We start from the raw sequence: 14332 nt of genomic DNA on the forward strand, positions 1-14332 counted from the left end.
GGCCCAGAGACAGGCAGTGACTCACCCAAAGCCACTCAGCAGAGCAAGGGGCAGAGCCGAGAGAACCCATGAGCAGAGCTTTGTGGGTTCCAAGCCCTTTGCCAAGGGGCAGAGTGGCACCTGGAACCTGCGATATTTGCCGCCTTTACAAAGGATCAGCTGCAAAGATTGCTGTTGACGTGAGAGCAGCCAGGAAGGTCAGGTGGTAGAGCCATGCGAAGGCAAACTCTTGCTCCCAACTCGACTAAAAGCAAAAGGACTCATCTTTCTCAGCGGAGAGGCTGTGAGATATGAAGGAGTTCTGGAGTCGCAGGACCTGGGTTCAAGTCCTGCCTCCACCGCCTCCTGCTGGGGTGACCCTGGGCAGGGCTCTCAGCCTCCACGGGCCTCTGATTCCCCATCTGGAACAAGAACAAACACTTCGTGGAGAGCGTGTGTCTCCCAGGCACTCTGGCTATAAAAACCCATACAGTTCTCAGCAAACTCCTGTAGAGTGGGTACATGATTGTCATCCCCATTTTACAGACGAGCAAACTGAGAGCTGGATCCAAACCTAGGGAAGTCTGGCTCCAGAGTCAGCATCGCAGTCTCCTTCGTGAAAGGGAAGTTAGGTCCCTGCCTCATGGCGGAGTCACAGGCACGGTTATCGGCTTCCTGCGGGAAGTACACGGAGGCCACCTTGTCCCTCCCTGACTTCCAGAACCATGCCAGGACGAGAGTGGGTGCTTTCAGTCACCCATGTGTTTGCTGGAAGTGATCCCAGATGCATTCATTCGATCATACTTATTGAGCACCTGCTGTGTGCCTGGCCATGCAGTGAAGGACCTGAGTTCGGATCTGGTCTAAGTTTGGGGCAGGTCCTGCTCAGGGAGGGGACCTCGGAGCCCCAAGACGGGGTGAGGTTCAGCATCAAGAGGTGACTGCTCTCCTCGGCCTATTTGAGATGTGCTAAGTTTGCATCTCACAGAATGCTTTATCCCTGGGTTCTTACCTTCCCTCTGCGTGTGTGACACTCCGAGAAGCAGTGGTACAGCCTGGCACCAGGTGGTGCTACCCACTGCTGCTCCAGTGGCCACGGGCACTCCCCTGCTCTGTGACTCAGTTTCCTCACCAGCAAACTGGAGATGCTGGCCCATTTTTTCTGCCACGACTTAGCAGCCGCCTGCCCAGTGTATTCATAAATATGAAATGGTAATCAATGTTGTCCCCAGAAGGAGGAATAAATGCTTAAACACGCTGGTCTCTAAATGATTGGAAAATTGCACACATAAATTCTGAGAAAGAGGGGAAGCCAATTAGCTTTGATGCTGAATAACAGAAGTGAGGGTGCCCCCTGCCCCCCTCACCTCCCAACCCCAAGAAAGTTTATGAGGGCTTCATCTGGAGGGAGGATGCAATTATCACCTCTTGATTGGCCTGGCATTTGCGCGAAGCCAGTGGCCCACGGGAATCTTGTTTATTTCTCTCCCACCGTCTGAGATTTTTCTCTGCATGTCACACATATCCCAAGCTGGCAGTCGACTCTAAACTAAGGCTGGAGGAGAAGAAAGAGGGAAAGAACCTGATTGCCTGGGTCTCTCCTTATCCAGCCTCTCACCTTCTCTCCTCCCCATTTCACCCAAGTCTCCCCAACCCTGTACAGCCCTCCACCTAACCTGGCCCATTCATGCTGGAGGCAGCTATTATTTACTGAGAGCCTGCTCTGTGCTAAGCCCTGTGCTCCGGGGTCCCAGAGCTGGGCAAGGTGAGACTGAGTTCCTATCCTCTAAATGTACCCAGCCTTCCAAGGAAATAGACATGTAGTCACCCCCAAGCTGGAAGTCAGCTCTGTGACACAGGGACACACAGATAGGCCTTTCTCTACCCTATTTGGTGAACTCCTATTCATCCTTTAAAACCCTATTAGCCTCCACCTCTGTAAAGCCTTTTCTACACAAGCCAGATAAATCCTTATCCTTCTCTGTCCACTCTGGCCTTTTGTGTCCCACACTACTTTGTCCTTACTGATCATGTGTCTGTCTTCCTGCCCCTCATCTTGACTAGACTGTCCCTCTGACAGGGTAGGGGTACGGGAGAAAGTTTTATTCATGAAACTTTCAGGCCTTCACAGCAGTTATCTCTTCCTTCTTCTTCTCCTTTCTTTACTTAACAACTTTGAAATTTGGTCTGAGGGCGGTAGTGTCTGGCTGGAGCACTGGGTGACCTGTTCTGAGGTTGTCAGGGGGAAACACTGTTGCTGGGATGAGGGATTACTGGCTGTGGGAGTCCCAGGGAGCCCCAGGCCTGGTTCAAGGGTAGGCGGGGTCAGCGAAGGTCCCCTGGGCCAAGGAGATTCTCTTGGGTCCCACATGAGCTCAGGTTCAATCCCCACAGCATGTCTCAACCCGATCCCATACATCACTTCCTGGTCACCCTTCCAACCTAGCTCAGCCCCTTCTACTCTGTCATCCTGCCCCCTCAGCTGTTTTATTTTTCTTTGGAGCACATACCACTACCTGAAACCACCCCCTCCCCACACACACACACACATACTCAGTCTATTGTCTTTTCTCCCACATGAGTGTAAGAAGCGGACCCCTGATCACCTGACCCCTCCCACTTCTGATGGGAGTCATCATGCCTTTCTATTAACACCTAGTGCTTGCTCCTGGAGCTCAGGAGCCCTGCAGTTAGCTGCCAAAGGTCTGCATTGCCCTTCACTGAAATCTGCTGTATTCCTCACTCCAAGCCTGGCCTCGCTGCCTCTCTCTCGGACACAATTTCCATTACCCCTACAGCAGCGCCCCCCACCCCCCCCGACTGCCCAGGACCCACTCTGGAAACTGTGGCCGTGTGAGCCCTGGCCTGGCCACCCCTGGCCACACCCCAAGGAAGGGGGAGGAGGGTACTGTGTACCGAGGGATGTTCCAGGCACACTTGACCTGCATTAACTCCTGGATGCCCTGAGCAGGCACTGGCATCACCCTGGTTACAGATAAGGAAAGTGAGGCCCAGAGAAGTGAAATCTGCAGTGGAGGTGACACCAGTAAGCGGCCGGGCAGGGTTGAAGCGGCAGTCAGGTTTCAGGTCTACACCTTTGCACGGTGATACCCTCGGGGGCAGTCACACCTGACTTCTGGCCCTGGCTCTGTCATTTTCTTCCTCCGCATCTTAGGAAGTCTGGTTCATCTTGGCATCTAGTTTTCTTATTGGTGATGTGGGGATGGCAATGTCCAATTCCTGGACATCGGGTCTGGGCCAGGACTGGGAGACATCAACGAGGCCGTGCCTGTCTGTCTGCACCTTTGAAGACCTCACGGTTTACTGGAACTGGAGGTCCTGCCCAACACACCCCGCAGTGCATGCTGAGAGCCCTAAGAATGGTGCAGTGTGTGCAGCGTGCTAGGGGTGAGCAAGGGTGTGACACCCAAGCAGGCAGGCTGCACATCCAAGGGGCTATAAACTCCAGATCTTGCAGGAGGATTTGGGGTTCACTATGAGAATCCCATGGACAGGGGAGCCTGGTGGGCTAAAGTCCATAGGGTCGCAAAGAGTCAGACACCACTGAAGTGACTTAGCACGCACAGGTGTCCCAAAGGGGTGAACATTCCAGGCAAAGGGCATGGAGGGAAGCAAAGGCATGCTATCTGACAGTGTCTCCGGGAGTTCGTACCTGTTCAGCTAACACTGGCGGCTATCACAGCCTCAGCATTCCAGGGCAGAGCACACAGAAATGTGTTTCTCACTCATGGAAAGCTCTGGCTGGGCATGCTGGATGGCACACCGCTTTCCTACAGGGACACAGGCTCCTTCCATCCTCTGTGCCTCCATCCCTAAAGCTTGGATCCTCACCTTCCGGCTGTGGACGGGGAAAGGGGCAGAGAAGGTACTGCTGCTGCTAAGTCACTTCAGCCATGTCCGACTCTGTGCGACCCCACAGACGGCAGCCCACCAGGCCTCCCCGTCCCTGGGATCTCCAGGCAAGAACACTGGAGTGGGTTGCCATTTCCTTCTCCAATGCATGAAAATGAAAAGTGAAAGTGAAGTCGCTCAGTCGTGTCCGACTCTAGCGACCCCATGGACTGCAGCCTACCAGGCTCCTCCTTCCATGGGATTTTCTAGGCAAAAGTACTGGAGTAGGGTGCCATCGCCTTCTTTGAGAGAAGGTACGGCTGCCTCTTAACTGCCTTGGCCCTCAAGTGCGGGGCATCACTGTATTCACACCCCATTGGTCAGAACAGTCATGTAGCCACACCCAGCTGCAAGGGCAGCTGGGAAATGTAGTCCCTGTCTGGGCAGCCAGTTCCCTATGATCAGTTCAATATCAGTTCAGTTGCTCAGTCATGTCCAACTCTTTGCAACCCCATGGACTACAGCATACCAAGCTTCCCTGTCCATCACCAACTCCTAGAGTTTACTCAAACTCATGTCCATTGAGTCGGTGATGCCATCCAACCATCTCATCCTCTGCCATCCCCTTCTCCTGCCTTCAGTCTTTCCCAGCATCAGGGTCTTTTCCAATGAGTCAGTTCTTTGCATCAGGTGACCCAAGTATTGGAGTTTCAGCTTCAGCATCAGTCCTTCCAATGAGTATTCAGGACTGATTTCCTTTAGGATGGACTGGTTGGATTCCTTGCAGTCCAAGGGACTCTCAAGAGTCTTCTCCAACACCACAGTTCAAAAGCATCAATTCTTTGGCACTCAGCTTTCTTTATAATCCAACTCTCACATCCATACATGACTACTGGAAAAATCATAGCTTTGACTAGATGAACCTTTGTTGGAAAAGTAATGTCTCTGCCTTTTAATAAACTTTCTAGGTTGGTCATAACTTTTCTTCCAAGGAGCAAGCGTCTTTTAATTTCATGGCTGCAGTCACCATCTGCAGTGATTTTGGAGCACCAACCCCCTCCCCCCGCCAAAAATAAGGGAACACAAATGTTTGGTGGACAATCTGGCTCTGCCACAGGGTCTTCTCCTTCCCTTTTAGAAATGAGGAAATTGGGGGTGCAGGAGGGTTTAACCATTCATTCAAAGTCACACAGCAGGGTCAGAACCAGTCCCAGGAGGCAGTGCAAAGGAGGTAGGCATTCCTGCAAGGCTGGCACGTTGGACATAGCCACGTGGCACTGCTTACTTCTGACGCACGCAGGATGGACAGCCACTGGCCACACTCCCGGCGTTTTGATCACGCAGCCCTGGATGTTTCCTGCCAGCACCCCTCCCCCATCGCCTTCCCCTCCCCCCAACCCCGCCTCCCCGCCCCCAGCTCTGACCGCCCCTCGTCTCCCACAGGTGCCCGTGCTGAAGCCCATGGACCTGATGGTGGAGGTGAGCCCACGGAGGGTCTTCGCCAATGGCCACACCTACCACATCAACTCCATCTCCGTCAACAGCGACTGCGAGACGTACATGTCCGCGGACGACCTGCGCATCAACCTCTGGCACCTGGCCATCACCGACCGGAGCTTCAGTATCCTTTCCTGCCGCAGCCCCGCCGCCGACTCCATGGGCTGGGCGCACCCGGGTCAGGCATCAGTTGGCCTGTTGTAAGGGGCTGGCTCGGGGGGCTGCCGCGTTGTTCCGCCTCTTCAGGGGGGTGCCTCCTGGCTCACAATGTGAGCGAGGCCCAGGTTTGGAATCATGATGAGTTTATTTATGAAAACTTTAAAACTGAGGCTGCTGAGGGTTACCTTTGACCCTTCACCTCCTCCAGGGGTGACCCCCATCATCTGGGGGACTCACAGGGGACCGAGAAGGAGATGGAGACCTGGGTAGACCTCCACAGTGGTGGTGAGCTGAACCACCAGCCCATCAGGCCTTGCATGCTCAGAATAAAGTCCAGGAGAAAAGAGACTGGCTGTCCCTGAACTGTCCCACCAAGCTCCCAGCTGGCACCCCACAGGCTCTGATTGGGCCTCAGGGACACCCCTGAACCCATTACTGTTGGGGATGCAATGCTCTGCTTGGCCAGGCCCCTCCCTGGTGCTGGAGGGGTCAGCTCCACCCCAGGACGGTGTCTGAATGTGGGAAGGGGTGGTCTCCTGAGGAAAAACAGGCACTGTTCCAGGAACTGGGGGCCCCTGAGATAGGTGGCTTGGACAGAAGGCCACTGCCATGCCTGACCTGCTTCCCAGCAGAAAAAGGTGAGGTGCCACACAGGAGCTCCAGGTCTGCAAATGGGGCAGGTGTGGGACTCACAGGACTGCAGCTGGCCATCCTCAGCTCTCTGCACAGCACTCTACAGTTTACAAAGTGGCTTGTCATTCACAGCCTCACTTGGTGTTCATGGTGGACATAAAAGCTGCAAAGCAGTGGCAGTGATATCATAGCCTATTTTATACATGAAGAAATGCATGCTCAGAAAGACACCCCCCCCATCCCCCAGCAGGGACAGAGTCCCTTGGCCTGGCCCAGTGCTCTTTGCCGTGCCCTCGGGCTGTGGTGTTGGGACAGTGACTCCCACCTCCTAGAGCCCGGATTTCCTTATCCTAGGACTAGGGTGGGGATGGTAACCTCTGCCCGATCCATCTTCCTGCGCTGTTGTAAGGACCGTGAATGCCAAGGCTCTTTAAAAATTACAAAGCCCTGCAGCTGTGTAAGGGGTTATGTTTCATTTCATTCATTTAACCATCAATTCCTCTTCTGTCCCAGGCCCCATGCTGAGGTCCAGGGACACAAGGGCGAATGAAAGAAACTCAGTTTCTTCCTCTAGGGCACCTCTGGAGGGACACAACGCTGACCTGGGTGGTATCAGAGATGCAAGCCTTGCTTGTAACTCAGGTCTGCACTCTCTTCCTGGGCTACCAGGGAGGACTGAGGAGTGGGCAGGGTTAGGATGCTTCCAGTGTCTTGAGGAGGCTGCTGAGGGTTCCAGGGTGGGTGAGGGGTTGTGGGTGCGCATGATGAAACAGAAAAGTGGGAGGTCAGGACAGCTGCAGCAGGCCTGGTTGACAGTGTGAGTAGGGGACATCCTCCTGGGGACCACCGTCTCCAAACATTGGTCATTCGCAAACCCCTTTTGCAACTATGACTCTGTCTGTACACGGTGCATTATTTCATTTTCTTTTCTAATTTTTCTCATTTTTATTAATTTTCTTTAAATTAAGTGGCTTTAATTTTACCTAAATCAGTGCATTTGGAAAGGAACATTAATTTTACTACCACAAATGGAAATAAAATGTATCAACACACATAAGTAGGAGGGAGTCATAGAGATAAATGCCATGAAAACAAAACAAGGGGAATAAAATCCATCCTCCACCCTGTCTGGTAGATCTTTCCGTGATGATGGAAAAATTCTCTATTTGCATTTGTAGGATGGTAGCTGCAAGTCACGTGTGCCTGTGGAGTACCTAAAACGTGGCTAGGGTGACTGAGGAGCAGAATTTCTCATTTAATTTAGTTTGAAAGAATTCATGCTGCTGCTGCTGCTAAGTCACTTCAGTTGTGTCCAATCCTTCACAACCCCATGGACTGCAGCCTACCAGGCTCCTCTGTCCATGGGATTTTCCAGGCAAGAGTACTGGAGTGGGTTGCCATTGCCTTCTCACTTTGAGTTAAATAGTCACATGTGCAGACTTTATAAATGTGTGTTAGACGAGGCTGCTTCTTTCTGTCGGACCTGGGGATGAAGAAGGGATTCAGGTGTTAGAGATATGATTGCACAAATAGATACCTTCTCCCTCATTCAGTAAAAAGACTGGAAAGTAATTGAAAGCCTTGCTTGGTATCTGGATCTGTGTTCTGAAAACTGTTTACCTCCTAACTGCTGTCAGGTGATAAGAAGCTACTGATGTACCCTAAGGAGAGGAATGGGCTTCCCTGGTGGCTCAGATGGTAAAGAATCCACCTGCAATGCAGGAGACCTGGGTTTGATCCCTGGGTCAGAAAGATCCCCTGCAGAAGGGAATGGTAACCCACTGCAGTATTCTTGCCTGGGAAATCCCATGGATAGAGGACCTGGTGGTCTACAGTCCATGGGGTTGCAAAGAGTCAGACACAACTGAGTGACTGACTTTCACATCACTTTTCACTTCAAGCAGGGCATTAGTACTGGTCAGCTTGCAGAGGGGTCCCTCAGGCTGTGGATGTATGTTGTGGATGGACTGGATTCTAGCAGATAATTCTGAAATCCAGGTAACTGAGTAGACCAGGGAGACACGGACCTGGGTAGGGTAGAGTGCGGCCATGGGCAGGAAGCCGTGAGATAGATGGATAGTTAAAATGATATTTGTAGATATGGGCCTGTATCAGAACTGTCTTTTAGACCATGGTGGCCACAGGACATTGGAACAGGTTAGTTGTTATTAAGAAGAGGACTGATCCATCCCAGGACTGCAGGCAAATCTGCCAGTCATTACTGTCAGCTTCGTGTGCCATATCCACTCAGTGGAGAGCATGCCATTCACTAGTATACTTATTGAGCCCCTACTGTGTGCTAGGCCCTGTGTTGTTGTTGTTCAGCCGCTCAGTCGTGTCTGGCTCTTTGCGACCCCATGAATCTGCAGCACACCAGGCTTCCCTGTCCTTCACCAGCTCCTGGAGTTTGCTCAAATTTATGTCCACTGAGTCAGTGATGCCATCCAACCATGTCATCCTCTTTTGTCCCCATCTCCTCCTGCCCTCAATCTTTCCTAGCATCAGGGTCTTTTCCAATGACTTGGCTCTTCCCATCAGGTGGTCAAAGTATTGGAACTTTAGCTTCAGCATCAGTCCTTCCAGTGAATATTCAGGGTTTATTTCCTTTTGGATTGATGGTTTGATCTCCTTACAGTCCAAAGGACTCTCAAGAGTCTTCTCCAGCACCACAGTTTGAAAGCATCAATTCTTCAGCACTCAGCCTTCTTTATGGTCCAACATCCATACATGACTACTAGAAAAACCGTAGCTTTGACTAGACGGACCGTTGTTGGCAAAGTGATGTCTCTGCTTTTTAATATGCTGTCTAGGTTTGTCATAGCTTTTCTTCCAAGAAGCAAGGGTCTTTTAATTTCCTGGCTGCAGCCGCAATCTGCTGTGATTTTGGAGCCCCCCAAAATAAAGGTACAGGCTAGGCTCTGTTCCCATTGCTTAAATTAGAGAGATAAAGATCCATGTCCTCTTGGAATGGACATATAATTTAATGTTGATAAACCATTAATACAATAAACAAGCAAATATCCAGTACATGAGCAGGTGATAAGTGCTATGAGGAATGAGAGGGACCAGAGAGCATGGCCGTGTGAGTTTTTCTCCAGCCCCATTTTCTTTCATGTCTGCAGATGCCCAGGGGATGGAGAGGGAGCCAGGGTGGTGGGTTTGCAAAATGAGGATGCAGACATGGGGCTGATGGTATATGCAAGGGAGTAAAAATAGTGACTGGTCCCAGAATCTCAGCCAGCAGAGGAAGTGAGGGCTGGAGCATCAGTAGATTGGGGAGTCCCCATGGGCACCCAGAGAGGCTTCCTTGCCTGCAGATCCTGCTATGTGACTCTGTTAGACCTGTGTATAGACCCTAATTTTGTGAAAATGAATTGTTAGTTGATCCAAATACACAAGTGTTTTGGCCCGTAGGGGAGTATGAGCATTATAGCATGCTGGTGATGCCAGGGCCGGGCTCACAGCAACCCTTGTCTGTAGGACCTAAATACCAATTAGGCAGACAGAAGGGGCTGAGTGGAATCTCCAGGGCATGTGGTGGCTGTGGAGACGTCCCTTGATTAGATCAGCTCATCAGGGACCCGGGTTGCATGAGGCACTCCCCATGGCCTGCTGCTGCTTCGCTACCAGAGTGACAAGACACAGGGACCCAGAGCAGAGAGGCCTGGCACCGTCCCATGGCATCCAGCCTCCCCCTGGCAAGAAAGGTGTCAGAACTGTGGCTTGTAGGTGTGATGACGAGTCTGATAGTAGCTGGGTAATTAGAAAAGGCGTTTCATTTCCAACCTAGGAGGAGGCCAGAAAAGCTGATGTGACTCCACGCTGAGCTGGGGAATTGCTCTGAATTTTGAAATACCTTTTGAGCAAGTACTTCCTGGTGGACTCGGGACCTGGGGGCTCACATTCCTTTAACTCTTACTCTTCAGTGTCTTGATTTGCTCTGGTGCTGCTGTTCAGTCCCCCAGGCCCCTGGGAGCTTTCTGCTGTGTTTCCATCTCCTTGTGTCCAAACAGTAACACTTTCTGTGCACACGTGCTAAGGCACTTCAGTCACATCTGACTGTTTGTGACCCCATGGACTATACCCTGCCAGGCTCCTCTGTCCATGGGATTCTCCAAGCCAGAATACTGGAGGGGGTTGCTATTTCCTCCTCCAGGGGATCTTCCTGACCTTGAGATCGAACCCACATCTCATGTCTCCTGCACTGGGAGTCTGGGTCGTAACACTTTCTACTTGGGTAGAATTGATTTTCAGCAAAGGTTTTAAGAGAAAAGGAAATCTTTTTAATAAAGAAGAAAAAGTGGGCATTATTTTGACCAGTAAGAATAGTGATAGAGTGGATTCAGAGGACCTTTCCTCTTATAATTCTAGAATTGGCTGCTCTGAACAGAGGAGGGGAGACTGGTACTTCCTGAGCCTCCACCATGTGCCAGGCACAAACAGGTGCTGTGCCTTCGTCTGTCAGCAAGTCCCCAGCCTCCTTGCCCTCTTTCACCCACAACATGGAAAGAAATGCCAAGCCCTTTCCATCCTCCCCCGATGGCTCTGGAATCCTGCCCTCCTCACCCTGGCCAAGGCTCAGCTCAGGCTGCACCCTTCCTTCCTGGACTGTTGCCTGAATTCCACCTTGCCTGCTTTGCTCAGCAGTCAGCCCTCCACAGAAGCTGGGAGAATGGTTCATCACCACCTCTGGTCTGACCACATCAGTCCTCTTGGTAAAGCTCTCAGTGGCAAAGCCATCTCGTGGTAAAGCCATCAGCTTCTGGAGAATGTCCAAATCCCTCCACAGAGAGCTGCAGCTCTTGGTTACCCTCACCCGCCCTCCACCCCTCACTCACCTCCCCTGGTCTCGTGTATCAGGCTTCCCCACACCTGGGTCATTGGGTTTCCCCTCATGCTGGTGGATGAGGGCAGTGCTCAGCCTTCCCTGGATCATCCTTTCTCCTTCCAGTCACCTGGTTGGCTCCTGTTTGCCCACAAGCATCACTCACAGCCCCCTTTGCCCGGTCACTTCTCCTCTGTCCACTCTGGGCCCCTCTCAGGCTGCTCCGAGCCCCTCTGGGCCCACACTCCCGGGTCACACTGGGATTTTGTCACCTGTTAGTAGGAACATCTCGTCAGTTTTCTGATGAAACCGCTGTGATGAGGAACCCGGACTGAGGCCTCTCTGTGTCCCCACACATGGAGGGCCTGGCACATGGTGGGGGCTTATGAATAGTTGCAGGTGGTAATTTTGGAGGAAGTTCCCAGTTTCCACAGTTCACAGGTCTTCAGATGTAGATGCCTCCTTGTACGTCTGGGCTCCAGCATGAGGGCTCTGGGACCCCAGACACTAAAGAGAAGCAGCTGGGCTCTGGAGTCTGGCAGAATTGGGCTCAGATTCAATTTCAGTTATTGCAAAATGGACCAATTTTCTTATCATGTGGATATTTGTAAGGAATAAAGGGATCATTCGCATAAAGGGGTCTGGCAGTTGGCTGGCATTAAAGCCCCCTTAGACCACTCCTTAGGCTCCTCAAATACTTAAGGCTGCTTTTCATAAAATCCCTGCATCTTCTGGAATAGTTGAAGCCCCTTTTCCCCAGTGCCATCACCACATCTGTTTAATCAACCTCTCATGTCCTTTAATACCAACATTTTGAGGCTCTGAGGCAGTGCTGGGTGATTTTTCTTGAGTCTGAAAATCTTAGAGGTAACAGATTGCACAGGCCTGTGGACCCCACCTTTATTTTTAGCACCCAGAGACTTGTATAGATGGTTCAATTGATTTTTCTCTCCCCTGAGCGATCTTTCATGGTGGAAGCTGGCACCACACCAAGCCACAGCCTGGAACAAATTTCTAATTCTCATGTATGGAGCAGGTGCTGAAGCTCGGCTGGATGGTGAAGCAAATCCAAATTCTTAGTCAGCACCCAGCCACCTGTGGGCTGGGCTTGTTCTCTGCACAGAGAGCCAGAGAGGAGACTGACCAAGGCTCCTCCCCATGCCGAAACCCTAAAACCTGGGGTTCAACCCTGCCTTCGACACTCCCTTGCCCAGTGACACTGCCTGTCACTCAGGCTTTCTGAGCCTCGCTTTTCTTTTCCATTTGATAGGGTGTGCCTCCTGTGCTGGGGGCTGTGATAGCAGAATGGCTGGTGAATATAGAGCCTGATGTGCTGTAGGCAGGATCCACATAGGCCCATGACCACTGTTAAGAACCTTACAGGCTGCCTCTTCTCACCCTGCCACAGAAAAGGAAAGTGGGGTGTGTCCACACAGAAATGCCCCAAGTCTGAATCCCCCAGGTTGGCTTTCCACCCAGAAAACACACTGTTAAACTGTTATCAGCACCACTGCTTTAGGGGCTCAGGTTTGTCAGTTTCCACGCCAGGGGATGGTGCATGCACACTGTCCATGGTGCTGACTCCATAGGAGCCCGTGCTGCCTCTCATCATCACCCTCACCACCCCGCACACCACCTTCACCTCTTACTGAGGACTTACTCTGTGCCAGGCAGTGCTCAATCACTGTGCACATATTCACCTACTTAATTCTCCCACGTCACTGTGGAGTAGGCATGATTAACATCCCCCCTTTACAGGGGAGGTAATTGCCATGGACAGAGGAGCCTGGTGGGCTACAGTCCATGGGGTTGCAGAGTCAGACATGACTTAGCCACTGAACAAGAACAACTAAGCCACAGAAAAGTTAGGCAATCTACCCAGAGTCACCCAGCTGGCAAGTGGGTGGGATTCAGACTTGGGGCATCTGAACACAGAACTGTGCACGTCACCATCATGCCACACTGCTTCTCGGTCATGATATTAACAGTCCCCATGACAGCCGTGTTATTGCACATTTTTCTTGCAGGCACTGAGCTGAACGCACTGCACTTGCTACCCTTAATCCTCATGGCAGCTCACGCAGGTGGTGCTGTCATTCCACTACGCAGCTGTGGAGATGAGTTCTGAGAAGTGAGTGCACTTCCCTGTGGCCCCTCCTGGCCCTGGTTACTCAGATTGCCTTTCCATTTCCATCCATGCAGTAGTTTCAGGCTCTCGTTTTAGATCCTAAGGTGCTCTTCACACTGTTGCAAGACAGAGTGGGGATTAATTCATTACATGGGTGACCAGATGCATGGGCTTTGGCAGCTGTATGATGTTTCTAACATGTCCTCTGGGTGGTGGGACATACAACTCTATCGTGCTTCCTGTCCCTTCCTGAAAGGCCTCCATGGCATTTGTGTAACACACTCCTGATTAACCTCCACTTTGACTCCAGGCTAGAACCCTGCCACCCACCCCCTCTGTCTCCCTCTTAGGGCTCAAGCAACCTGCTCTCTCTCAACTCCTCACCCTTATACTTCCCCCTCACCTGGAACACTTCTGCCAGCCCGACCCTCTGCCTGGATAACTCCTACTTACACTCTGGCCTCAGCTGAATGCCTTTGCCTCAGAGGACCCTTCCCTGACTCTCCAGACCAGCTCAGGGCGTTGTTACAAATCTCATCACAGGTGCCCTTTATGTGTCTCCTGAAGCATCCATCATGGGGCTAGCATCTCATTTCACTGCTGGGCTAGGAGCCCTGAAAGGTCAAGACAGGATCTAGTTTGCCCCTTCTCGATGCCATGGAAGGGAGCCACCTAGGTGTGCATCCCAGCTGTGCCCACCGTGGGTTTCCCCTCCCAACCCTGAGTTGGATGCAAACCCAGGCATGTAATCCAGTGCAAACCCTCACTGTCCATCTAGGGTGCAACAAACATTATACCATTTGCAACCCGCTTAATTTCATGTCTGTTTCAGAAGAAGAGAACTCCACTGATTTTAACTACCTTTAATTGTTGCTCAAAGTACCAGCCATGTGCTAGGTCCTTATCTCCTTGATGAAGGAGATGTCATCTCCTTAAACTCTTCACTACAGCCATGCAAAGCAGATGGTATCCACTCATTCTACAGAGTTTTGCAAACAAGCAGGTCACAGAGAGGCTGAGAAGTTTTCCAGAGGTCACACAGCTGTTATTTAATGGGGTCTGGTCTGTCCAGCCCTGGTTTTTGTGACTCAGAAGTCAGAGCTTTCTTGCCTAAGCATTTGGGTATCACATAAGCTGGCCCATGGTAGAGGTGCGCAAACTACTCATCACAAAGAGAATATACTCCAGGGTTTCAGTGAGCTTGCGCAGTGAGCAGTTACTCAGAATGGCTCCTCTTTAATGGACGTGTGTGGCCCCAG

The 14332-nt window shown here is 51.5% G+C and overlaps 1 protein-coding gene across 2 annotated transcripts in view; it reads left to right on the forward strand.

Annotated features, from left to right (window-relative positions):
- Positions 1-14332, forward strand: part of PPP2R2C (protein phosphatase 2 regulatory subunit Bgamma) — a 167049-nt gene that overhangs the window by 112622 nt on the left and 40095 nt on the right. For both annotated transcript variants that reach the window (XM_027544990.1, XM_027544991.1), the window contains exon 5: positions 5275-5452. In XM_027544990.1, coding sequence (XP_027400791.1) covers positions 5275-5452 — 178 coding nt within the window. The remainder of the gene's footprint in view (positions 1-5274; positions 5453-14332) is intronic.

Source organism: Bos indicus x Bos taurus, chromosome 6 (genome assembly GCF_003369695.1).
Source record: "Bos indicus x Bos taurus breed Angus x Brahman F1 hybrid chromosome 6, Bos_hybrid_MaternalHap_v2.0, whole genome shotgun sequence".
Lineage (NCBI taxonomy): Eukaryota > Metazoa > Chordata > Mammalia > Artiodactyla > Bovidae > Bos > Bos indicus x Bos taurus.